The sequence below is a fragment of the Ursus arctos genome, unplaced genomic scaffold (assembly GCF_023065955.2).
Source record: "Ursus arctos isolate Adak ecotype North America unplaced genomic scaffold, UrsArc2.0 scaffold_24, whole genome shotgun sequence".
Classification (NCBI taxonomy): domain Eukaryota; kingdom Metazoa; phylum Chordata; class Mammalia; order Carnivora; family Ursidae; genus Ursus; species Ursus arctos.
In genome coordinates this window covers 1209431-1233712 of record NW_026622919.1, presented here as the reverse complement: position 1 = coordinate 1233712, position 24282 = coordinate 1209431, and the positions used below count along the sequence as shown (strand labels likewise).

Below are 24282 nucleotides of genomic sequence, written 5' to 3'. Positions count from 1 at the left end.
GTCCCCACTTAGAAGGACGCCCAGCAGGGGACCCTGGGCAGGGGTAGGGCTGACTCCAGAGTCAGCAGGAACCCCTGGCTGCCCCGGTGTCCTCCTCCTGCTGAGTCAATGCAGAGGCTGGCTGGTCCCTCTTTGTCCCCCTGCTCAGGGGGCCCTGCAGCCCAGGGGTCCAGGAGTCTGAAGTGTGGCAAAGCCCGACAACACCGCGCCCCTGAAGCTGGGGACCCGGGTGGGGTGGGGGTCCAGGGAGGGCCCTGTGACTCTCAACTTACTACCCCAACTTGGGGAGGGACGGAAGGAAAGCTGGTGGCCAGCCCAGGGTGGGAGGGGGCGCGTTGAGCTTCCACGGTCGTTTCCCTTCCGTTTCCTGCACGGGCTCTTAAGTTAGGCCTCATGAGGAGTTCCATCGGAAGGAAGGAAAGGACAGGCCCACCCACTAGAGGAAAAGGGTGCCAGCCCTCCGCTTCCGCGGGGCCCGGCTACAGGTGCAGGGCCTCACCTGGGTCAGCAGCTGAAGGACGGCAGGGGCTGAAAACACCCCATCGCAGTCCTCACCTTTGGACAAAACCAACCAAACTATTGCCCCCACCCCGTCCAAAACGAAGAGGTCACCAGGGTCAGCAGCCTGCAGCTGCTGGGCTGCTCTCAGGGGGCCCTGCTTCGGGTGCAGCAGACCCTGAGATTCTCTGGACCCAGTCGGGGAGCCTGAGCCAATTCCTTCCCAGAGGCCGGGCAGAGGCTGTGCAGGGCCGGGGGAACCGGCCTCCCACGGGCCTCGTGACAGACTCTGGGGCCAAGAGCTCACTGGGCTCTTGCCGCCCTCCCTCCCTCCCTCGTCAGAGGCTCTAGGAGAGGCAGCTTGAAGCGTCTGGAGGTCCTCGCTGCCAGGCTGCCTGCTTCCCCCTGGCCTCCCCACTGTGTGGACCGCGGGGAGCAGGGCCAAGAGCCGGACACGGACCACCTCCCACCAGGTTTATTTGGTTGCATACCAGCCAGTCAGATAGAAAATCGAAAACAGTCTGTGGGGAGAGCAGCAAGGCTGGCTCGGGAAGTGGGGGGCACAGTGCCCAAGAGCCAGGCCCAGGGCACCAGGGAGCCCACAAAGGAGGTGGCATGGTCTGTGCCCTGAGGAGGAAAGGGGGTGCCCCTTCAGGTCACTGCTCCCCTGAAGCTGGCTTCCAATGAGGCTGGGAAGGCAGAAAGTGCCAGGCGGTAGGGGGCGTCCTGGGTCTGCAGGGGGGGAGGGGAGCAGAAGCCGGGCCTTCGCTGGCACGCAGGGTGACGCCCCCTCTGGCTGAAGGCGCCCACTTCTCCTCTCACCCCCTGGGCCGCTCCGCTCCGCTGTGCCGGACGCCTTCTCTGCCCTCTCTGTGTGGCTTAGTGGGAAGGCCACCTGGTGGGTAGGGTGGGGGGCAGCACCCTCCACTAACCCTTCTGAGACCAGGCCAGGTAGAGAGGGAGCACTGCAGCTTTGTTAAAAACCAGGGAAACCAAACCCTCAAGGCGTGGGAAGCAGAGCAGGGAGGGGGCTGGCCCGTGGGCACGCTGGGTGACCTTCCTCTGCTCAGAAGTCCCAGTCGCTCTCCCTCTCGCGGGGTACCTCCTGCCGCCTCCGGGCCTCCAGGAAAGCCAGCTCCTTGGCCTCTTTCTTCTGGTTCCGGGCCTCATACTCTAGCCTGGGGGCCAGGCTGTGATGAGCTGTGTGCCCAGGCCTGGGGCCTCAGTGGCCGTCTGTGCCCCCGCCAGGCCCAGCCAGGACCTCCCACCTGTTCTTGATGATCCGCTGGACGATGAGGTCCGTGGTAAGGTCACTCCCGCTGTCGATCTGGCAGAAGATGCCCCTTCTCTTGGGCTCCTGGAGGCCAGAGGGTAGGGGAGGTGGGGGCCCTCCTCAGGACCCTGAGCTGCCCGGACCTGGAGAGTCCTCACCCCAGGAGGACCAGGACACCGGTACAGTCACTCCTGCTGCTTAGCAACCCGCCTCCTCCTCCTGGGAGACCACTGGACTGGCCGTTACCCCCTCACCCCGGCCTAGCTCCCAGACAGGCACGGTGAGCCCGGGGCGGGGGGGGGGGCACCTGGCTGGGGAACATCACACACAACCATGTCGTGCTCAGCAAAGGCCCAGCACGACCCACCTGGTAAGGATCTGAGCCGTCCTTGTCAGGCACGATTTCCGTCTTCCCGTGACATACCAGGTCCACCTGGGGAGGGAGCAGGGGTCAGGGAGCCTGGCGGCCTGCACTCAGAGGGCCCTCCCTACGACCTGGCCCACCAGGAGCCTCACCTTAAAGTGGTCCAGGAGCTCTGCTGTGACTGCATACGGGGCCCCGATCACCACTTCTGACACATACTATGGGGAGAGGGAGCACAGGTGGTTAGCCAGGACCCTGTTAGGCCAGAAGATGGTGGGGGAAGACCCTAACCCTCCCTGCCCCCTCCAACCCCCCCAGCCTGGGCGGGAGACCCCAGCCAGTGCACCCGCCTCGGCACGTACCCGGCAGGCCAGCACGCTCAGGGTCCGCTCGTGCAGGTTCATGATGGGGTAGTTCTTCCCCTTGTAGTGGTTGACCTCCTAGGGCCAGAGTGAGCTCACGTGGGCAGGCAGCCTCAGGCAGGCGGGGCTGTAATCTCCCCCACAGCCCCTCACGGGTGCCCCGCAGTGTGGGGAAGCCCCGGTCCCCAGGAAGAGGCCCTGGTGTGTCTCCTCTGCCTCCATCAGCACCCCAGGCCTTGCCCCTGTGGGCCACTGGTGCCCAACCTCAACCCCAGGAGCCCCTCAAGGGCCCCCACACCCTTTCAGCAGGCCTGGGAGCGAGACCTGGTCAAAGTGCAAGCCGGCGATGACGTACGGCTTCTCTGCCAGGCCGTGCACCTTCTCCAGGAAGTCCACGTGGCCAATGTCTGCGCCCACATTAAGAAGCAAGTAACAGGAGGAGGAGCGGCCCGCAGAACCAGGGGCTCCGGCAGATTCCCTGGAGCTCTGCCCCAGTCCGGGGGCCACGAGGAGTCAGTGAAGCCCCTCCAGGCCCCACGACGGAGGTGCACACAGGGCCAGGGCAGGGGCCACCCTCCCACTCGGTCCCAGAGGATACGGAACAGGTCGAAGGCGCCGGCCACGTAGATGACTGTCTCTCCTGGCTGGGGTTCCTTCCCAGAAGCAAACTGGATGATCTTCTGAGATGTCTGCAGAAACTGCGACACCCCCGTCCAAGGGTTCCGCCCCCCAGGACACTGGAAGCCGAGAGCGCTTTGGTCAGCGACCGATGCCTCACAGGCACGACCTTGACCTGCTCCCACCCCACAGCCCCTCTTCTGGGCCCAGGCCTGCCTGCTTGTCTGGGAGCAGGTATGGGGGTGATGGACCAGAACTCCAAACCCCCAGCTGCAGCCTGCCAGCTCGCTTGGTCCCTTGTGTGCTCTTACCAGGCACACCCCTCTGGCAGGGACACTGTGGGCTAGCCAGCAGGGGCTGGTCCACATTAGGGCCAGGCTGGGGAGCGCCCCGGTGACCAGCGGGTTGTGTGGCTCCACCCTGTGGCCACAGTGGGCACTGAAGCCTGACAACGGGCCCAGAGGCGGACACTGCCCTTGTGGGGACCCAGCACCGTGAGCCACCTTCTGGTCACCTGGGAGGAGCCTTCTGAGCAAAGTGTCTCCCTGGCGGGTGTCAGGTGAGGGGGCTACAAAGGGAGAGAGGACCAGGCCACCTGGTTAGAGGCCACCTGCTCAAAGGCCGTCCTCGGTCCTCCTCCAGTGGCCATGGTGACTGGCCGGCTTGCCGAGCCTGGTGGGCAGTGCCCCAGCAGTGCTCAGAAGGCAGGGAGCTGGCCGAGGGTCCCCGCCAGCCTTCCCCCAGGGGCAGCGTGGGGGGCATCAGGTATTGGCCCGGCCAGTAAGGGCAACACTCACCTTGCCGAAGCTGTCTGCGTATTCCCGGTACTCGGAGGATATCTCCTGAACGGAAGGGCGGAGGACGTTGAGAAGCCTCGCCCCCAGGCATGGTCAACCCCAGGGCCTCCAAACTCGCTGTCCTGGAGCCCACAGAGAGGCAAGGACAGGGCGGATCGGGTGCTCCCTCCCTCCCCGCAGTGTCCTTAGTCCGGGACCTCGGGGATCCCGCCCCCGTCCCCCACAGACTCACGTGCCCACTGTGATGGGCCTTGGTCACCAGCAACATCCGCCCGACGAGGTCCGTGGTGGACACGCCCTGCGTGCGCCTGCACTCTCTGGGGACAGAGGTGGGGTCAGGGCTCACGTCCTGGATACACTCCAAAGTCCCCACCTCCGGCTCACCCCACCTGGGGGCAGCCCTGCTGCGGGCCGGCCCCCCGCCGCGCTGTGTGCACACCAGGCGGCTCCGCGCTGCGCTCGGCCGTGACCGAAAACCAGGACCAGGAGCGTGGGGAAGGCCGCTGAGCCTTTATCCACTGAAGGAAATGACAGAATAGAGGAGAAGCGTTGCGAAGCCCCAGGTGTGCAGTGCTGGGTGGGCGGGCCAGACCCAGGGCGGCAGCAGCTCTGGTCCCCACTGCCCCCGCTGCCCCCACTGCCAGGGGAACGCCAGGCTGCGCTGGCCCAGGCAGGAGCGGCCAGCCACCATGGCTTTCTGAGTTACACAGACCTGCTCCCCGGCCACCACCCCCCCGCCCCCGTTCTTACCGCTCACCAGCCACCCCGCTCACCAGCCACCCGTGGCCTGTCACTACCACACAGGACGGCGCGGGTCTAGGTCACACCAAGCCCCACCCCGCGGCACGCCCGCCCCGCTCTGGTCCCGGCCTAGAAGCCGGCCTCAGCCCATTTTCCTCGCAGGCAGTAAGAGCCTGGGGGGAGCTCTGAGCCCCGTTCCTTGACAAGGTGGGACCCTCATGGGGCTCACCTGTACCTCCCGGCCTGCTTCACTTCCTCGTAGGTGTCGCGGCCGTCTACGGTCAGCGTGATGTCATCTAAGGAGCGACACACGTGTGACAATGAGGATTCACCAGACCACATAGGCCTACGGGGCCCTCAACCCTCACCCCAGGCTGGTCCCGGTGCACACGGACTCTTTCTGGAAAAGGATCCAAGGCCTTCTCAGATCCCCGAAAGGCTCGGTGCCGCTCCTCAGAGTGTGAGGAGGCCCCGGCACCCCACTGCCCTCTGGCCCGCCCAGAGGCCCCGGCACTCCGGGCCCCAGCCCCACCCACTCACTGCCATGGACACAGAAGTCGCAGCTGTACTTGTCCAGCGTCTCCAGCGTGGTAACGTAGGGGGCTGCCGGCACCACCTCGTCCACCCACTTGATGGCCTGCACCATCTTGTACCTCTCCTCCTGAGTGAACACCGGGGGCCCCTTGTGCTTGGAGATCTCCTCTAGAGCCAGAGGAGAGAGCAAGGACAAGACAGGTGACCTCTGTAGGGCTGGACCACAGCCTCGAGGACCTCAGGAGTTCCCTCCCAGCACCAGGCAGGGTCTGTAACCACACGTGAGCCCGTGGCGGGCAGCTGTCTCTCTCCCTGGGCCCTCGGCCTGTCACAAGGGCAGAAACACACCCGCGTGGACACCGCCCTGTCTCTATGGGCCAGTACAGGTGCTCGGGATGTGTTTGCTGGATAACTGCATGGTCCCCTCACCCAACCAGCATTCCAGGTAAAGTCCCTTGACAACCAGGAGCTCCATTCTCGAAGGTCCCGGGAACCAGGTTGTGGGGGGAGGGGAAGTGGGCAGCACTGCTCAACCTGAGCTGCCCACCGGGTGGGCTCGGCCGGGTCTGCAGGCGAACCCGCTCAGCTGTGCTCTTTGGAAGGACGGTCTTGGGCCTGGCCTAACCCCTTGCAGGGCCCTGGAAGGTCAGTCCAAGGCAGCAGCCCAGCTTACCGTCGGTGTGCACTCCTACGATGAGGTAGTCGCCCATGGCCCGTGCCTGGCGCAGCTGGTTAGAGTGGCCGTAGTGCACCATGTCATAGCTGTGGAAAAGACAGGATGGTGAGTCCCTGTGCAGAGGGTGGGACTGAGCAGCTGGGAGCTGGTGTGTGCGGCGGTGGAGCCTTGCTCCTCTGGGGCTTCCTTAGGAAGCCTTTGGAGATGCTGCCACCGGAAATTGCTCCTCAGGGTCTGGCTGAACCTGGGCTTTCAGAGGGGAAGTGGGCACTCCGCTCCCCACACCACTGGTCCCTGGGCCACACTTAACAAGCACGACAGGGGCTGGGCTGTGCCCAGGAACAAGGCCTGCTGGTCCCAAGGGCCGGTGAGCACACAGAACAGCCTCAGCTCCCCGCATGTGCCATGGAGCTCTGCCCTCTGCCCTCAGCCCCTCCTCTCACCAAATGCAAACAGTGGGGGACAGGCCCTTTAATCTGTAAACTGACATTAATTTAAGGGTGGGCTGGACTCTGTGCTACCCTGAGGCAGGTGGACAGTCTTTGGGACCAACAAGAAACAAAGTCCGACAATGAGCTTTGGAAACCCTGCTCATTCCCCCATGGCCTCCAGAAACTCAGCAAGGCTTTGCGCTCTGGGGCCAACAACCGTGCCGGCTGCTTCTACAGCTCTTCTTCTCAAATCTGGGCCTGATTAAGGAGTAACTTCTCAGCTAGAGACCCACTTGCTCCCCGTGTGTGCCGTACAGGGCCCCAAGGTAGCCCCATACCCGCTCTGTTTCCTTCCAAAGCCTAACGTTTTCTCCTGAGGTGACAGTACCCCTGCTTCTCCAGGTGACCCAGGCCCTGTTCCACTCCCTGACACCTGTTACTCCCACCACAGCACACCCAGCACACAAGCCTGTGTGGTCACATGGTTCAGGCCCTGGGGTGAGAGAAGAGGAAAGTCCAAATCCAGCAGCCTGGCTGGCCCTTGAGCTCACTGGATGGGCGGGGCTGGGGGTGCACAGTTCGGACTGCAGGGTGGTGCTCTGTCTGGGGTGTATGCTAGCCACTGTGGTTTTGTGGCCATGGGTGGCCTGCTGGGGTAGGGGCCTGGCCAGACCAGGGCCAAGGTCAGAGTCCACCAACACGAAGCCATGCTCCCTCTCTCCAAGGTGACTCAAGCACACTTGCAAAGGTATGGCAGCCCCCTTCTCTACACCCTTGCTCTCTTCTGAAGCCGTAGCTAGCTAGATAAGGACTGTTCTTTCTCTGATTCCAACGAGCGAAGGTATGAGAAAGCATCACAGGTGGCAAGCTATCAGTGGGAGGTCAGTTTTCCTCTTATCTGCTGACAACCCCAAACTTATCTGGAAACAACTCCAGGTCTTGGCTGGCCAGAGGAGAGAACAGATGGGCACTGTGGCCCTCCTGGGAGGGACACAGGAGCCCGGGGGCTTCACTGGGGGTCGTGGACAGAGGCAATTCCTGCTCCAACGCTTGCCCCGACACCCAGGAGAATCCCTCCGACCTTGCGATAGGCAGGCTGGGGAGCCAGACACGGAGACCGCCGGGAGGACGCGGGCCGGTCGCACGGCTTCCCCGGTACGAGTGATACCGCTCGTCGGGACTCGCGCCACCACCGGCTAGACTCCTGCGGTCCGGCCAGGCGGGCGGCCCAGTGGCTGACCCCGGAGCAGGAGCGCCCGCGTCCCCAGGAGCTCGCCGGGGTCCGGAGCCGCAGGCCCGGCCCGCGTCCGGAAGCCGGCCGCCGCTCCCGACACACGGCCGCCCTGGGGCCCCGGGCGCAGGCCGGTCCACGACGCTTCTCTGGGCGGCGGCGCAGCGGGCCTCGCGGCTCCCGGCCCGGTCGTCCCCGCCCGCCGCCCACCGCCGCCGCGCTCACCAGCCGTCGCACCACACTCGCACGGCGCGCCTGCCCTCCGGAGCCGGCGGCTCTGCGCCGCCTGCCGCCCCGTGCCCGTTCCGGATCATGGCCCCGCAGCGGCGGCGCGGCCCGGCCGGCTCCCCGACTCCCAGCGGCCGCCGCCCGCCCGGCCCCAAACACGCCCCGCCCCGCCCGGCGCACGCGCCGTCACGCGGGCCTCACCCGCCGCGCGCGGCCAATGGCGAGCCCCTGGAGCCCCGCCCTCCACCCGCCGCCAATGGCGTGAGCCGCCAGAGCCGAGCCCCACCCCCTCCCCGTCTGGCGGCCTACCGCGTGCCCCAGGGACCCCGCCCCCCGGCGCGCGGGGCCAGTAGCGCGCGCGCACCTGGCCGAGGGAGCGCGGCAGGACCACATGGGGCTCCGCCCGCTTCCCGCGAGGAGCCTAAGCTGGGCGCTCGCTCCCGCCCCCGCGCCAGCAGGGCAGTCATTCGAGGACACGAGCGAGACAGTGCAGAGATGTTTAATAACAATAAAAAGGCTTGCTGAGAGCCCAGGCTCAAAACCACCCCTCTGCCGCAAACCCAATTCAGAAAAAGGATGCTATAAAGTTACTATGTTTTAGTAAGAAGCAGTAGAAATAGGGTTGAGGCCCCTGAGACTAGCCCGGTGAACGAGGTAAGGCAGCCGTGTGCTTCCTCCTGGCGGGCCAGTTGTGAAATAACCCGAGTTCTGTTCTCGCAGAAAGGCATGGCTGCCACCTCTCTGAGAGGACAGGCGAGGTGTCCTCCAAAGGCCCACACCCGAGGCAGCCACAGCAGTGCAAGGGGGCTCCGCTAGGATGAAAGGCTAAGCAGTCATCCCAGGAGGATGCTCACGGGACCCTGGGGCAGTCCTGGCCTTGCCCCCGAATCAGAGTTCCGTCATCTGCAAAGTGCCAAGCGTTCTAGTCCAGCACCAGGTTACGTTATTTTCCTCCTTTTTGTGCGTTTAGTGCAGCCCCTGCCAAACCAACCACCTAGGATGGGGGCTGAGCTAAGTGGTGCACCCCGGTCTCCAGGCGGAGGCTCCTCTTGGCTTCTGCACAGTGACTTCCGAGTGTGGCTACCTTCTTCACCTGCACGCAGGGGAGTCGCCAGGGAGAAGATGGGGTCCTGCCACCTACCGAAAAGGGAAAGCTAGGTCAGACATGCCTGGGAGCCTCAGTCACAACCTGCCCCAGGGCGGGAAAGCTGACTGAGGAGGTCACCCTGCTTCCCTCCCCCTTGGCCTAACTGGCCAGGCTTTGCTGAGTGGCAGCTCCACTGTTTCTGAGCTACAGAACAACAAGAGAGGGGTAAGTTCCCCAAGTAACTCAAAGGTCAGCACTCACACTAGCTCGGCCTCCGCAGAACTCAGTGTCCTTGCTGGCGATCGAGCAGGCCGTGTATGCCCAGGGTGGGGCGGCAGTAGCCCCAAGAGGGATGAATCACTAGCAACTCTGGGTCCCACCTTTCGCTTGTATGGCCAGGGGCAGGTGGACCAGACCCTCTCCCTCTTCCCAGACTGCAAGACTTGATGGGGGGGGCGGGGGGAGGCCAGCCGACTAGGGAGGTGTGGCCTATAGACTACACCATGAAGAGATCATGTGTCTGACTGAGATGTAGAACCACATATTATAAACTTAAGATACAGATAAGCACTGATAAAATGAGCTAAGTTAATGTAAAAAAAAAAAAATACAGTACACAATAGGCCCACATTACAAAACACCACAAACATAACATACAAGAATTGCCAGGCCCAGAAGGTGAAGGGATCCTTAATTCTTGAACCCTTTGATTAAAAGAAGTTATTGATTTCCCCTATAAGACCCTGAAAATTCACAGAGAAAGAAAGTGTAAACTTTTTACTCAATACATACACCATGTCTAAATTATCACAAATTCTGTATTAAGGTACAGTTTAAGCTTCCCCAAAGTATGCCAGCTCCCCAAACCAAGTGCGCCAAGATTCTGTTTCACTGGAATTGCCGAGACCATGTCCCTTCAAGGCACCTTCCCGTCCAGGCTGTCTGAGGTAGAAGGGGGGCTCTCCAGGCGCACACTGGCACATTCCCTCTCCCCGCAGGGAGTCACACCAGCCAGGGCGCCTTAGCTGATGCCTCAGCCACTCCCTGCAGAGGCCACCAGCCTGCAGTCACACCTCAGACACCATTTGCAACAACTCAGAGCATTCTCTATGCTCAGTTCACGAGAAAAGACAGACACGGCCCATCCACACAGGGGCAAAAAGGGGGGAATGCACCCATGCCCCCCTCACCTGCTATAGAGGGGGATCTCCAGGCCCAACTCATCCATGAGGAGCCGCATGACGTCGTCACACTTCCCGTGAAGCTTCAGGGCAGCCCAGTCATCCTTCGGGGTCCACTGGGGACAGGGGAAGGTGAGTGAGGACACTTCACCTCCTCCCAATGGTCCTTTCTCAGCCGGACCTCTGTGGCCCATGAGTTCAGGATACAAACGTCCCAGGGACTCTCTGGTTCTCCTGTTCTAAGGTCCAGATCTGAGGAGGTCTCTCTCAGTGCACAACGTACCTGCAAGTTCACAATGTAGAGCTTGGGCCGCCGGCTGGGGGGCTTGGTCATGCACCACAGGCGAGGATACTTCTTTAGAACCTGTAGGAATGGACAGACAGAAAGACCAAACGCACAATAGGAAGCTAGGGTCTAACACTGAACTGGCAAGATGCTAGCAGGCTCGCTCTCCTCCCATCCCATCCGCCGTGCTGTTCACGTACCTTTAAGCTGGAACCTAAACACAGGATTGTGTCTGCTTTGCTGGCAGCCTCAGTGGCTGCCTCCCAGTTCAGAGGCTGCCCCAGTGTCCCCCTCTCGCCAAAGTGCACAATGGTGTCCCGGAGCTGGGCGCCACACTTGTGGCAGGCCCGGCCTGTCTGGTGCCGGTGCAGGGCAGTGCGCTCGGTCACGTCAAACACTCTCACGTACTCCCTATTGGGAGTGCAGGCTGTACAGACCTGCGGAGGAGAGGGCACTGTGAGCAGGAGCCGCTGGCCCGCACAGGCCCCCGAATCCCAGCGGGACCGCTCACCTCAATGTACATGTTCCCATGCAGCTCCGAGATGGCCGTGCGAGGCAGCCCACTCCGCAGGTGGAGCCCGTCACAGTTCTGAGACACCACATGCTGCACCTGGAGGGGAGGCAAAGGCGAGTCAGCAGGGGGGCAGGCTCTGGGGGACTGTGTTCAGCAGTGACACCATCCTTAACCCTTCCCAGGGCCCCCAAACCGGGGGCGACTCCAACCCTGCATGAAGCCTCAAAGGCAAAACCAGAGGGGCAGGCCGCTCCCAGCAGGACTCAGGAGGGCCCTGGGTGGGAAGGGCCCCAGGCCGCCCACAACAGCTCTGAAGCACTTGGCGAGCAAGGAGGGCAGGTGTTTGCTCTCAGCTGGGAGGGGCCCAGACGGACGCTCCCTTGGCTCTTTATGTTTCAAGTCACTGAAGGACTAGGAGGATGGACCCTTCCCCACTTGGCTGAAATGCTCAGCAGAGGGTCTCCAGAGGTTTCCCACGAGCTTATCCTTTACTTAGGTGGCTTCTGAGATCTGTGGGGACAATGTGATAGAAACACAGAGGGGAAAGAGCCACCAGCAGCTCTGGGTCTGAGGCAGGCCTTATACATGATTACCGAGAGAGACTCAAGCCAGGAGTCTAAAACACTCGGCGGGCGCTCATCCCACAGGTCCAGTAGCTGACAGAGGCACGATGCAGAAGGTGGCCCTCCAGGTTCTGCACCAGGGACCCAGCAAGGACACTAGCTATCCACACCAGGTTCTTACCAGCTTTTGCTCGTGTAAGCGGGCGATGCTCATGTGGGTGAGGGTTGGCTCTGCCTCACTCAGGTCAGCAGCACTGCCAGGTGGAAGGGAAGCACAGGTGTGGGGAGCTGTGAGGTCAGGCCCATGCTGCCTCTGCTCGACTGAGTGGGAAGGCTGCCCTGGGCTGCTTACCTAACGCTTCTCCCTTTCTGAAGCAGTGTCCATACTCCATTAGGGCCCCGGTAATCTGGGATAGAGGCTGCCTGCACGTTCAGAAAGAAAATAAACCCAGTGACAATGCATCACCGTAGGAACTGGCAAAATTTGCAAAAGTGAAAAGCAAGTGTTTCTCTTGATGTTTTCCAGGCTTGTCCGTACACTAGCCTCTATTCGTTCCAGAGGCTCAGCACTTCTTGTGTAACCTGCCTGAACCCAGATGGAGTGGCTCCTTCCCTCTGCCCGGACAACTGCTCCCACCCGGTCTAGCTCATCCCTCTAGGTTCCAAGGAGTCCTGCCGCCTCTGGGAACCTCTGCAGCGACACCTGTCCTCTAAACTGACGGAGAGGACTGGTCAGGCTCATCTGTGGGCCCCAGGGCCTAGCCAGTGTTCAGGGAAGGGTGAGCAAATGATGAAACCCTAGGTAGGAGCAAGCATCCCTACCGATTCTTACATCTTGATAGTGTTTCCTGCCCTACCTTCACAAAGATAGCCCATATCTCCACATGAGATAAACGTCACTGAATCTCTCTAGCTCTCAACCCAGTGAAACAAAGTCACCAAGAGAGAACACAGGTGTGCCAGGATCAAGGAATCTTGCGTGCCCCAGGCTGTGAGTGACCTGCCTTCCGAGGAGCCCTGTCTCCTCCCTGCAGCTTAAGCCCGGAAAAATGCCCACCCTGAACAGCGTGGTTCTGAATCACATTGAAGAGAAATGTCGAACAGTAATGCTCAGAGCAAACTACAGAACAGCACTCCCACAGACGACAGGAACACACATGTGACTGCAGGAAGGAGACCCCACTACCAAGGTTCCAGGGTCTGCAAGTCAGGGCAGTCAGTGCCCCTTACACGATGTCACTGCTGGGCCTCTGAGCTCATCCCTGTTTCGAGGGTCGTAGTCTCACCCTTGCCTGTAAAACCTTACTCAGTTTTTAAGGCCTGGCCTCAATGCTGCCTCACACACAAAGGCAACTGGACGGATTTCCAGCTCTGAGGCCAGGGTGTGTGTGTCTGCATTTCCAGTCTAGCAACATAGCACAGCCAGCTTTACCTTAGCTATCTGCTTCCGTGCCATATTCTCATTGCCCATGGGCTTCTTGAGGACAGAGGTCCTCAGTGTTCACCTCTGCGGGGCCTACACATGGGTCGCACTCGATACGCACCCATTACTTAGACGAACGACACTCTCAAAGCTAACCATATTCCACGGCCCAAGACAGCCTCTCAATAAAACGCGCCCAAACCCAACGCATTTATCTCCTTCACCTGCTGCACTCTAATTCTTACTGCCTTGCTTTCTACTTTTCTTTCAACGTTTAGAAAACACAATAAATGGAGACTCAGGAGATAGTTCTGGGCTCAGCTCTGCCCACATAACCTTGGGATAGTGATGAACTGTCTTGACTTTAAATGAGGAGGTGCCCGCAAATACTGAGGTATTATGTCCTGTTTTATCCCTCTTCCTTTCTTGTATCTAAATAGGTATCACAAAAACTGCAAATATTTAAAAAGGTTTATCTCCCCACTGAAGTTTCAAGTGGAGTCATTTCGAGTTTCTCTAAGAGAGAACACTGGGGGAGAGGGACGCCTGGGTGGCACGGACAGTTAAGCCTCAGACTCTCGGTTTCAGCTGAGGTCCTGATCTCAGCGTGCTGGGATCGAGCCCCGCCTGGCGTCGGGCTCCGCACTCAGCCGGCAGTCCGCTTGAGATTCTCTCCCCCTCTCCCCTGGGCTCCGCACGCTCTCTCTCTTTCAAATAAGTCAAAAAAGAAAGAAAAGAGAAGAATAGAATAGAAAAGAAAAGAAAACCCCAAAACATTAAGGGGGCGCCTGGCCACGTCAATCGGAAGAACGTGAGACCCTAATCTCAGGGTCGTGAGTTCCAGCCCCATACTGGCTGTAGAAATTACTTTAAAAAATAAACAAGTAACTTGAAGAACGAACAGCAGGGCTGTTCGTAAGGTGGGTTTTTAGCGAATCAGTACCTACACTCAAAGGAACCCGCTCGGTCCTGGGGTGAGTCACCCAGAAGGGGGCGCCCCACGTCCGCCCCCTGCGCCTGCGGTCAGCCAGGGAGCCCAGGCGGGGGCGCGGCCGCCCACGCCCGGCGGCCTTACCGTGCTGATCCCAGCGCCGGTGTAGACCACCAGGTACTTGGCGTTCCGGACGGCGCCGGCCAGCTCCCGGACTTTCCTCCGCAGCTCCTCCGGGTCGTCGCACACCTGCCGAGACGCCGAGGCCGGTCGTAAGCCCCGCCCCCGCGCGGCGAGAGGCCCGGCCCGGGCTGTGCGCGGACCGAACCCCGCACCGACCAAGCCCCGGGCGCGCCGCGGGACTCGCCTCCTCCTGCCGCCGCTTCAGGCCTTCGCGCCGCCTGCTCCGGCCCTGCAACTCGGTCACCAGGTCCTCGCTCTCGGCCAGGAGCCGGCCCTCCTCGGCGCTGCGCTCGGCCGCCGCCTTCCTCAGGATGCGCGACACCTGCGGGCGCGGGGCGGGCGGTGAGGGCGGCGCGGGCCGAGGGCGCGGCGCGGGGCGGACGGCGGCGTACCTGGCGGAGGCGCTCCCGTTGCTGCTCCTCCCGCAGCCTCCGGACCCGCTCCGCCGCCTTGCGCTCCGAGCGGCTGGGACCCCCGGCTGCCATCGCTCCCGGGAGACCCACGCTTCCGCTTCCGCCTCCCGGCAGGCCGCGTACCAGCGCATGCGCGTGGAGCCCGCCCCGCCCTTCCGGCCCCGCCTGCGCAGCGCGCAAAGGAAGCACCTGACAGTCTCTTTAAAAGGTGTTTATTGATCATATACAAAATAAAGAAAACCTTATATATCACAAACATACACTATGTACAGCAATAAATACCCGGGGTACGGCCCAGTGCCGCCCCCCCTGGACAATAATTTAGCAATAAATACTGCACAGGGCAGGGTGGGCACTGAGGCCGAGGCCCGCCCCAGGGAGGCCCGTCCTCACCTGGATCTTCAACCACCCCTGCCAGCCCTGGCAGGTCCCAGGGAACCTCCCCGGCCCCCCTGGTTTCAGCCCTAGGCAGGACAGGCAGGGTCTGATCAACTCTGCTTGGACCCAGCCTCTCAGCGCCAGGAAAGCACCAGAGCTGGACACACTGGGCAGCCCTTGTCCTGTTGCCCTAAGATGCCAGGAGAAGGCTTTCTGTACCCACTCCCGTTTGGTTAAAGGCTTCAGGGAGTAGCAAAGTGAGGGGATGGGGAGAAGGGAGGGGCTGGGACACAAGGTTGCTGGAGGGGCTGTCCCCTCGCAGTTCATCGGGGGCACACTCTCCTACACTCCAGCTCAGGCTCGCCAGACACCCACGCACCAGGGCTGCTGCTCCAGCGTGGGGCGGAAATGTGCGTGACTGGCCCAAAGGAACAGCACACGCTCAAAACACATAGGCCTGAAGCACGACAGGCCATACCCCTGCCTCTGTGTGTCCTCCACTTCTCCCCACCTGCTCCAAAACTAGACAGCCAACAGGAAGGCAGTAACGTGCCAAAAAGAATTATTCAGTGGCTTCTGGGGGGAAAAAATCGTTACTGTGTTGGTTCCTTTCACCAAACCACAGCCTAAAAAAGTAACTTACAAGATCCCAGAGCGGAAATGGTGCTGCAGGCTGTGGCTTGGGCTTCCCAGCTGTGGACGGGAGCTTTAGCCAACTGGCCACCTCAGAGGGAGGCAACAGGCACAGGAGGGGGCTTGACCACCTTCCCAAAGCAGGCTGCAGCCGGTCAGAGCCATGGGCTCAGGCACCGACCACAAAGCCTGCTACTGACGGTCAGAGTTGCACACACAGACCTGAAGCGTGGACCAAGAGCAGAAGAGCCTCCAGGGGAGACCTGGCATCCAGCAGAAACCAGCACATCACACGGCTAAGCAGCCGTGTCTTCTCACCTGTACAAACAGCAGTGCCACCCAGAGCAGCAGCCAGGGCCATGGGGAGGTCCCTCTGGGGTCACACTCAGGGCAGGAGCTGACCTGTTCCCACAGGGTTCTCCTCTGAAATCTGAGTGTCCGTGTTGGGATAAGGGAGGAGTGTGAGCAAGGGCAAGATGGGAAGGAAGGTGCACATCATGGTTTACTTAGCGGACAAGTTTGGGAGACTTGGCTTCCGCCAAAGCCTTCGATTCGCTGTGTCAGAAAAGTCGAGGAAAAAAAGAACACCACACCCTCACAGTAGGAAAACTGAATTAACAAGAATCAGAAAGACACCAAACCAGTCACGTGTGGACACAGGCTCTACTGTCAAGAAACCAAGGTGAAGGGGGAAAGGGGCAGAGTGCAGAGTGGCCCCAGGGGCCGGCTTGATGGGAACGGGATGTTCCCCCAGACCCGAGGGACAGTTGCTCCAAATCCAAAAACCATGGAAGGAAGCATGGCCTCACTAACTCCGAAGCTTTTCCTATTACCTAAACCAGACCTGCAATTTCTCTTCTACCTGTGCCCACCCTCCAACTTGCCTCTCACTTTCCAAACCTGCCTCCTTCCTCTGCTCTCCGGGTCTCCAGCCTGGCAGATGGCCGACTACCTCCCAGCCAGCACCAAAGTGGGGACCGTAAATGGATATGGATGTCACGGGCTTCTCCCCTCTTCAGGGAGGGGTTCTTACGATGCGATTCCAGCTCACTGCTGCTACAACTAGCATCACCAACTTTCGTCTAGACCCTAGGTAGACAAAGCCACACGGCAGGGAGGGGCAGGAAGCCACTAAGTATTGAGTATCAACGGTCAAAACCTCCACTGCAGGCCGACCCGGTACAACCAGGAATGGTGGGGCATCTAGAGCCAAGAGAAGACCATCAACACGACAGAAATTGACAGCACGTCCCTGCTCCTATCCCACGGGCACCCTGGGTCAGACTCGGGGATGAAAACCCCGCTGCCCACGAAGTTATACCCTGTCAGGCCACACTGAGTTTCTCTTCCCCAGCCCACACATCTGTGCTTTACAGGGGTTCGGGGCCTCCAGAGAAGCCAACCAGCGACCTCCAGGAGAAGCCGAGGCCCATGTGGCCAGACACAGGGCAGTGGCCTCTTGAGGGCCGGCACCGCAGGCAGCTCCTGTCCCATGCATAGGAGGAGCTTCCGGAGCCAAGTCTGGAAGACTAGCTGCCTCTGCTGAGGGGCCATGGGGAGGCGGGCTCAGCCCCAGAGAGAAGCACCTCCATAAGCTGAGCAGTGCATCCCTGGAAGACACAGATCCCAAAGGGAGGCAAAGGAAGGCCCGAAGCCAAGTGCTGGAGCATGTTCGGGGCAAGGTGAGGGACAGGACCTGGCCCTGCAGACTCTAGCCCTTGTCTGGCACTGGGGGAAGACCCCCCACCCCGGCCCTCAGGCAGAGTTAGAAGGGGACACCCCAGATGAGCCCCAAGACCACCTGGCTTTGCCTGGGAAGCATTCCTTCACGGCATGGAAGCACTGCTGGGATAAGGAGGCAGCAGGCCTGGAAACTCCCACGTGGGCCCTGGGGTTCCCCTGATGAGGCCCACGTGAAGCCTACAGGAACAAAGCTGGGGTCGGAGGCCACGGCCCACACGTGTTGACTAGAGGCCAAAAGGAAGACACCTGGGGGCACCTAGTGACTCCGTGGTCCCTGCAAATCCGCCGGCCATGGCCAGAGGCAGTGGGCGTAGAAGCAGAGGGGGTGCTCTGGGATGGCTCCTCATTTCACCTACCCTGCCACCGGATCAGCCCAAGCCTTACACAGACATGCGAAACCAAGGCTGTGCGGAGGTGAGAGCGGCAGAGCCCCGTATCTGATCCTCTGGGGTCCTGGGTCAGGCACCGGGGCAGAAGGAGCTGGGCTGGTGGGCAGATCCCCAAGCAGGGGCTGCCCCGCGCCCCAGTCCAGGCCCAGCAAGCCGGCAGAAGCAAAAACACAACCAAATCCAAAAAACAAACACGGGATTAACAGACACAAGAAGTGACACCCACAGGTCAAAGGTCACCAGAAGCACCAGCACGTGACGCGCACAAGACCTCACCAGGCACAGACGACACCACGGCACCGGCAAGAGACGGAAGCAGGAAGGGCAAAGGAGTAAGTCACTTTCGGTACAATTGCAAGAGAGATAGCAAAGAGGACGCCAGGATGCGCCTGTGGTCGCTCGCGGCTTGGCTTTTTTTTTTTTTTTTTTGTCTTTTTTAAAACTAAGTTTTATAAATAACGTCTGATAACTCTGTGTATATAAAAACTAAACTCCAACAGCCACAAAGACTTGTCCATAAGTTTACAAGAAAGGGATTTTTTTTGTTTGCTTTTTTTCTTTTGTTAAACTAGCAAAGTTTCTATTATACTTTCCTTCCTTGTCCATATATACGGTCAAATGTTCTTGCTTTTTTTTTTTTTTTTAAAAAGACAGTTTTATAAATACTCTGCAGCTCTTTTTTCTTTAGCTTTTAAACATATAATTTAATAACTTCGTAAAAGGAACTCCTCTCTTTTAAATAAAGGGCTATGTAACCACACAAATAGGTCATGTAAACAGTGACACGGGACCATCGCAGGACACTGGACACACCCTTCACGTATGCTCACAACCAGTGATTTGGTCTTGTTCAGTGCAATGCGTCAGGCCCGAGCTCCATGGCCCCTGCCCCAAAGCCACGGAATGCCCCATCCCTCCCAGCGCCTGTAGCGCCCAGGCTGGTGGCCCGCCCACCCAGGGCCCTCAAGGACACCCTACGCATAGCAGCAGAGCCCATCGATGCCTGCTGGCCGCACTGAGAGTGAATCACAAACCCCTGCCAGCTAGCAGCTGTCAAGGCCTGTGGGCCACCCAGGAGTGCACAGCGGCCCCTCCTGCCCTGGAGCCCTCCCTGCTCAAACACACGAGCCCCAGAGTGCTCATTCGATCTTTCTCTGTTCCCACAGGGCCAACTCTGGACTCCAAGCCTGCATGGCCTTGGTACAAAGGGGACTGGGGCAACCCCACGTCACCGCCGAACTGACCAATCCCAACGTACAAAACACACGATGACAACGACGAGATCAAAGGGGCTCAGCCCGGCGCCCCTGGGGTGCAGGTTGTGCTTTGCAGGGAAGGGAGGAGGCAGGAGAGGAAGAAGAGGAGAGGAGAAAGAAGGGGATAGGGCTGCCAAACTCGCCATGCGCCTAATGGCCCCTTGCAGACCCGCCCGGGCAAGCGCGCGTCCCTACGACCGGGCGTCCGTCTTGGACTTTACTATCGTGATGACGCTGGTGGCAGCCACCTTGCCAGGGACAAGGGGCCCCAAGCCAGCAGCGAGGGGGCCCCGGGCCGGCGCCACGGGGCTGCGGGCCACGGTCCTGGCGAAGTTCTGCAGGGCCTCGTACTTGGAGCGCAGGGCGTCGAGCTCCAGCTTCATGCTGGCGTTCTCTGAGGCCAGCTTCTCCACCTCCTGCTGCAGCTCCGCCTTCTGCTTCTCCAGCTCCTCCTTCTGCGTCACGCGCTTGACGCGGCAGCTGGCGGCGTAGCCCCGGTTCTTGAGCGTGCGCCGCCGCTGCTTCAGCTGGACGATCTCCTCCTTGGACAGGCCCCGCAGGTGCTGGTTCAGCTCCCGCACCGACATGGTCACCAGCTCCTCGTCAGTCAGGCTGGTGCCATTCTCCCCCGGCTCCCGCTTCACCTGGGGGCAGCACGGTGCATGAGGTCACGGCTTAGCGGGGGCCCGCCCGCCCGTGCCACCCCCAGCTCGAAACGCGGCCCACTCTGTCCGCTCACCTTCAAGGCCTTGTTTCCTTTATTGGGGGTCGTCATAACCCGGGGGCACAGCAAGCAGGCACTCTGTGAGAAGGGAGCAGAGGTCAGGACCCCGGAGACCACTCCCCTCTCCCTCTCCAGGCCACAGAGAGCCTGGCGAAGGGGCCCAGCGCCCAGCCTTGCCTCTCACCTCACCATTCCCAATACCTGGCCCTGAGGACCACCTGCCACCCTCCGGCTAGGCTGCTCCCTGTCCACCTGGTCCCTAGGGAACCCAGTGGATCTGATCGGGGAAGGGGAACGGAAGGGCTGTTAGAAAGGCAGAGACCAGAAAAGGGCCTTGGGAAGAGATGAGAGGGATGCAGGAAGGGCCAGCATAGAAGGAAGCCGGGAGCTTTAAAAATAACCCCAGTGTGCGCCCCAGACTGTGGCTGTTCCTGGCGAGTCACGCTGACTCAGCACATCGCTCCCGCTCCCGCTCCCTCACCAGCCTGGCCTGGCACTCCCCAGGGCTGCCAGCCAACACAGCCCCAGGGGACCCGCAGCCTAAGCAGAGCACTGCTGGGGCCAGAAAGGCCAGCCTGGCCAAGAGGAGGTGAGGGCTGGGGCCAGTGACCCTGTACCTGTGTACTCCAGGGCCCTACCTCCTACAGCCTCCTCCCCTTAGTGGGCCTTGTCCCCACGAAGGCTTAGGGGCCAGTGGGGACTCAGGCCAAGAGGAGGATGCAGGAGAGTCCTGATTCTCCAGCAGACTTTCCACTTTGAAGAGCTGGACTGTTTTCAGCATTGGTGGAGCCCCCCCCCCCAGGTGGTAGGCACTCCAGCAGAGGCTGGGCTCAGCCCACCTCCACCGCTGATGGAGCAACCTTCCTGTGGTTTTGGATTGCGGCATCCCATGCCCCTGCCCCACCCCATCCATGCTATTTCCTAAGAGTACCCGGTTGGTCACCCGGGGGGCCTGCTCAGGCCGCTCCGGCCCCCCACCAGGGGCCACTGACCATAGCGCAGGGAACAACAACAAAAGGGCTTGGGGGAAGAGTGGACCAAAGGGCCCCCTCGCACCCATTCAGTTGCCCTTCCCACACCGGCCCGTCTGCTTCCTCAAGCCCTGCCAAGGACATTTCTGTGCACCTAATCCAGCCCCTACCACACCCTCAGGCAAGGACACTCCTCTGTCCCCTACTTTCCAGGTTCGGTGCAGAAAGGTTAATGGCTGGAGGGAAAGTTGGACCACGGCCTCCCTGTTGCAGGAGGTCATAGCCCTGCAGGCTTTCTGGGCTGGGGGGGGGGGGGCCTTCTGACGCTCACCGGGAAGATAAAGCACCGGTTAGGGAGGTGGCCGTGCAAGGTGGCTCCAGGGTAAAGCTGCCACTCCACCCAGCCTTGCCCCGGGACATGCCGGACCACAGCCAGCTAGGTCACCCAGGGCTCTCAGGCAGGCCCTGAGGCAGGAGTCCCAGGATTGTTCCAGAGCAGAGGATGGAGAAGACAGTAGCTAGAGGTTAGAGGATCCTCAGGGTCCCAAACCCACCCTGGGGGCCAGGATCTCACAGCCGAGCTACAGGGGCTCCCCCAGCCTCGCATCTGAGTTGGGTGCAGGGATGATCCCCTGGGTCCTTCCATTGTCAGCTCAAGGGAAAAGCCCTGGCACCAGCTCTTCTCACCAGCCATCCTCCCACCACCCCCAAATGCTGAGCACAACGGTGACTTCCTGAAGAGATCACACAGAAAAGTGCCGAGCGTGGAGGCTGGGAGCTGAAAAGTGCCTCCTCGACAGATTTCACCCTCTGCAGAAGGCCTGAACTCAGCACAAGTGCAGCCACTCGCCTCCTAATCAAAGGTGTAGTGTACATGTGCATGCAGTGGGGGAGGGGCAGGGCTCAGCAAAGCCAGCGCTTCCGCCTCCTGACCTGGCGCCCGCCCACCTGGGAACACACACAGATGTGACAGTGATAGCCTTTGGGGATGGACTGTTAAGAGATCGCCCAGGGCACCTCTAGAAGCCAGAAGGAGGGTATCCAGGAGGCTGGATTAAGGAAAAGCTTCCTCTTCTCTGTGTCCCAAAGACGGGGCCAGAGCTGGGGCCCGGTCATCCTTCTCAAGAGGCTGAGCCCCACTTGCAGAGAAGGCATGGACAGTTCCGTGGGCCTCAAGTCACCAAGGTACCCTGGGCCCCCCACTCAGGCTGACAGCCAGCTGGGAAGGGAAAACAGGTTCAGACAGCTCCATCCCCTCTACCTGGGCCCAAACTCTGGGATGTGGACACTTGGCAAGAGGCAAGACAGTGAACCCCTACTCCTTTTCCTGGCCTGCAAACTCCAGTGGCCAAACCTCCCCAACAGCACGGCCCCAGCCTAGCCTGGTCTTCCTCCCACCCTGCCCATCAGAACCACCGCCTCCAAAATCCCTCACCAGTGAAAGCCATTCTGAAAAAAGTTGAAAACTTAATTTCCACCTAAGAATAAATGAGAAGACTGAAAGAAGTACCCCCTTTAGGAATCTGCACTTTCCTAAGGCATAAAATTCCAGGCAAAAGATCAGCTTAAGTGTTAAACGTCTGGCATCTATAAGCCCAAGGCTAAGTCTGTGTGCATACATACAAGAGCGTGTGTGGGCTGGGGGGAAGGGGTATCCCTGAAGACAAACCACAAGGCCAGCCTGACCTAGCCACGAGCCCCTAGGCAAGAATGGTCAGCTCTGGTTGAGACAAAATACCCCCACCCATGGAGGCCAGAACCACCCACACGTTCAGGAAAGGTAGCTCAGGCCACACCACTCTCAGGCTGTCCCCCTCAAGAGGCCTGACACCCACCAGGGCCACAGTGTGTGTTAACACCCACACAGAACGGAGCCCCAACCTCAAGTGGGTCAGGAACTGCATTTCTCCTCTTCATGCCTTCCAAGCCAGCCCACTGGCTGCGCCCCAAAGGCCAAGCACCCTCAAAGCCACCACCACCTGCAGCTTCGCCCCAAACCCCAAGGCCAGGTGGCAAAAGGGGCAGGGTCTGCTCACCAGACACCTCACTCCCCAGATGTCAAAGTCCTGCTGCTTCGTCTCATGGGCCGTTTCCTGGTAGAGCTGCACCTGCGTCCCCTGCCCTGTCCACTGTCCTCCAGGGCTTGAGTACAGGCACCCCTCTTTCTCCCACTGACTCCCTCTCTTGCCCGCCCAGGGGCTGCCCAGCCTAGCCAACCAGACCAGTCACAGGGAAAGCCTGCTTCCCAGCCTGGCAAGCACGGCCCCCCTAAGCTCCTCCCCTCCTCTCACTCAGAGAACTATTTCCCAGTTTGGGGAACTGTCCCAGACGCTGGTCAGGGACCGGCTGCCTGAGAAGATCATGCCTGGGAGGGGATGGGCAGGCCAGGGGCTTCACATTGTGCCCGAAAAGAAAACCTGCACCAAGGCCCCTCCACCTTCTCGCCCACCCTGCCTTCAACTTACACACCAGTCCAAACTTGAAACCGGTGCCCCAGGCCGTGGGGCCTGGCCCCTTCCCCAGTTTTCCTCCTCCTATCTCTGGCCTTTCAGACCCCAGGCCCCCAGCTCAAATCCCCCCTCTACCAGACATTAGAATGAGCATCGAGTGACCTCATGCTGATGACTCAGCAAGTCTCCCTCTGGGCTCTGGCACGCGTGTGACGGAGCGAAGCCGGCGCGAGCAGGGTCTTCCCGGCCCCGCCACGTGCCGCCCCCTCCCCCCAGCCCTCCGAGGACCCCCGCGCCCGGGAAGGCGGACACAGACACCTGATGAATCAGCAGCTAAAGCCGGGGCCCCGAGGCTCTTCCGCGGAGCCCTAGACGCCCCGCTCGACCCCACCCTTTCCTCCCGCCACCACGGCCGCCCCTCCCACCAGGATGCCCGGGGCTCCACCGAGCGAGCCCCGCGTACGCCCCGCCCCGCCCTCCTCCATCCCCCGCGACCCAACCCCAGCACCCCCGGCGCAAGGGCCAGGAGCTGCTCCTGACCCGCGGGGAAACCGAGGCACGGGCCGCCAGGAGGAGCCGGGGCAAACCCGAAGCCAGGAGCGCGCGGCCCGCCCCGCCCCCGGCCCGCCAGGAGGAGCCGCGGCCCCGCCCGCCCCCACCCGCCCCCACCCTGGGCCCAGAGCCCCCAGCCTGCCCTCCGCCCGCCCGGCCCGCCGCCGCACTCACCCACCACACTGCGGGCCCGGGCGGGCCGAGGCCGGGGCGGGCGGGCGGGCGCTCCGAGGCCGCGCGGGGGCTCCGGGCCCGGGGTGGGGGCTCGCCGCCTGCGCGGGCCGGGCCGAGCACACTGGGAAGGCCGGGCCGGACCAGGCTCGGGATCCGCCGCCGCCGCCGCCGCCGCCGCCGCCGCCGCCGCTCTTCCACAGACGTCACATGATGTTTGGTCACGTGGGCTCCATTCATGAAGCGGCGACGCGGCCGGCCGGGGCTTAAAGGGGAAGGAGCGGCGGCGGCGGCGGCTGCGGCGGCCGCGGCGGCGGCGGCGGGGCGCGCCCGCACTGCGCCTGCGCGCCCGGAGCCGTCGCCCGGGCAATGCGCGCCGCGCCCTGCCCTAGCGGGGTCTCGCGGGACTGACCGGGCGCGCGCTCCTCGACGGGCCAAGCTCCGGGCCGCGAGGGGGGTGCTCCGGGGGTCCCGGGAGGTCCGGGGGTCCCGTCTCCCGCTTTCCTGACCCACAGGACCGGCGCGGCCCTAAGGTCCCCGTGCGTCGCGGAGAGGGTCCTCGAGGTGCTTCCGATGCTGCATGGCGGGTACTGCGCGCGTTGGTTACCTCGTGGTAATCGCGGAGCCAAGCTCGGCCCTGCCCGGCAGCCGTGGCCTGGTTCACCGACGGCCCGACGCTTT

General features: G+C 61.4%; 3 protein-coding genes across 10 annotated transcripts; all 3 read right to left on the bottom strand.

Moving 5' to 3' along the window:
- Nucleotides 1-958: 958 nt before the first annotated feature.
- PCYT2 (phosphate cytidylyltransferase 2, ethanolamine) lies at nucleotides 959-7902 on the bottom strand. Of its 2 annotated transcripts, XM_026483872.4 has the most exons (14): nucleotides 7751-7902; nucleotides 5861-5949; nucleotides 5194-5355; nucleotides 4883-4949; nucleotides 4145-4229; nucleotides 3913-3957; nucleotides 3630-3683; nucleotides 3096-3234; nucleotides 2822-2904; nucleotides 2498-2575; nucleotides 2288-2353; nucleotides 2139-2204; nucleotides 1767-1855; nucleotides 959-1676 (listed from the first exon to the last, which is right to left on the bottom strand). In XM_026483872.4, exons 1-14 carry the CDS (start codon nucleotides 7837-7839, stop codon nucleotides 1565-1567), a joined length of 1224 nt encoding a protein of 407 aa, XP_026339657.2. In that variant the 5' UTR covers nucleotides 7840-7902; the 3' UTR covers nucleotides 959-1564. The 2 variants fall into 2 exon arrangements, with proteins under 2 accessions (XP_026339657.2, XP_026339658.2); XM_026483873.4 differs by lacking the exon at nucleotides 3630-3683 and having other exon boundaries at nucleotides 7751-7901.
- A 334-nt stretch (nucleotides 7903-8236) lies between these two features.
- Nucleotides 8237-14466, bottom strand: SIRT7 (sirtuin 7). Of its 2 annotated transcripts, XM_026483869.4 has the most exons (11): nucleotides 14314-14460; nucleotides 14106-14243; nucleotides 13883-13987; nucleotides 11737-11807; nucleotides 11566-11638; nucleotides 10819-10917; nucleotides 10508-10744; nucleotides 10305-10385; nucleotides 10031-10137; nucleotides 9498-9583; nucleotides 8801-8890 (listed from the first exon to the last, which is right to left on the bottom strand). In XM_026483869.4, exons 1-10 carry the CDS (start codon nucleotides 14404-14406, stop codon nucleotides 9574-9576), a joined length of 1014 nt encoding a protein of 337 aa, XP_026339654.1. In that variant the 5' UTR covers nucleotides 14407-14460; the 3' UTR covers nucleotides 8801-8890; nucleotides 9498-9573. The 2 variants fall into 2 exon arrangements, with proteins under 2 accessions (XP_026339653.1, XP_026339654.1); XM_026483868.4 differs by lacking the exon at nucleotides 9498-9583 and having other exon boundaries at nucleotides 8237-8890; nucleotides 14314-14466.
- A 64-nt stretch (nucleotides 14467-14530) lies between these two features.
- On the bottom strand, nucleotides 14531-23751 carry MAFG (MAF bZIP transcription factor G). 6 transcript variants are annotated; one of them, XM_048227192.2, is made up of 3 exons: nucleotides 23605-23751; nucleotides 19473-19535; nucleotides 14531-19377 (listed from the first exon to the last, which is right to left on the bottom strand). In XM_048227192.2, the coding sequence occupies exons 2-3, from the start codon at nucleotides 19506-19508 to the stop codon at nucleotides 18925-18927; spliced, it is 489 nt and encodes a 162-aa protein (XP_048083149.1). In that variant the 5' UTR covers nucleotides 19509-19535; nucleotides 23605-23751; the 3' UTR covers nucleotides 14531-18924. The 6 variants fall into 6 exon arrangements, with proteins under 6 accessions (XP_048083149.1, XP_048083152.1, XP_057173954.1 ...); XM_048227195.2 differs by having other exon boundaries at nucleotides 23609-23630; XM_057317971.1 differs by lacking the exon at nucleotides 23605-23751 and adding an exon at nucleotides 22465-23106.
- Between the last annotated feature and the right edge of the window lie 531 nt (nucleotides 23752-24282).

Bases quoted from the DNA above. Each gene is read 5' to 3' on its own strand.
- MAFG (XM_048227192.2), bottom strand. From the start codon at position 19,508: ATGACGACCCCCAATAAAGGAAACAAGGCCTTGAAG. The intron at 19,378-19,472 runs GTGAGCGGACAG...TGCTGCCCCCAG, and splicing joins AAGGAAACAAGGCCTTGAAG to GTGAAGCGGGAGCCGGGGGA.
- PCYT2 (XM_026483872.4), bottom strand. From the start codon at position 7,839: ATGATCCGGAACGGGCACGGGGCGGCAGGCGGCGCAGAGCCGCCGGCT. The intron at 5,950-7,750 runs GTGAGCGCGGCG...TCTTTTCCACAG, and splicing joins CGAGTGTGGTGCGACGGCTG to CTATGACATGGTGCACTACG. The intron at 4,230-4,882 runs GTGAGCCCCATG...CTCTGTCCCCAG, and splicing joins AAGCAGGCCGGGAGGTACAG to AGAGTGCAGGCGCACGCAGG.
- SIRT7 (XM_026483868.4), bottom strand. From the start codon at position 14,406: ATGGCAGCCGGGGGTCCCAGCCGCTCGGAGCGCAAGGCGGCGGAGCGG. The intron at 11,808-13,882 runs GTAAGGCCGCCG...CTGAACGTGCAG, and splicing joins CCGGCGCTGGGATCAGCACG to GCAGCCTCTATCCCAGATTA. The intron at 10,745-10,818 runs GTGAGCGGTCCC...TCTCCTCCGCAG, and splicing joins ATGGGAACATGTACATTGAG to GTCTGTACAGCCTGCACTCC.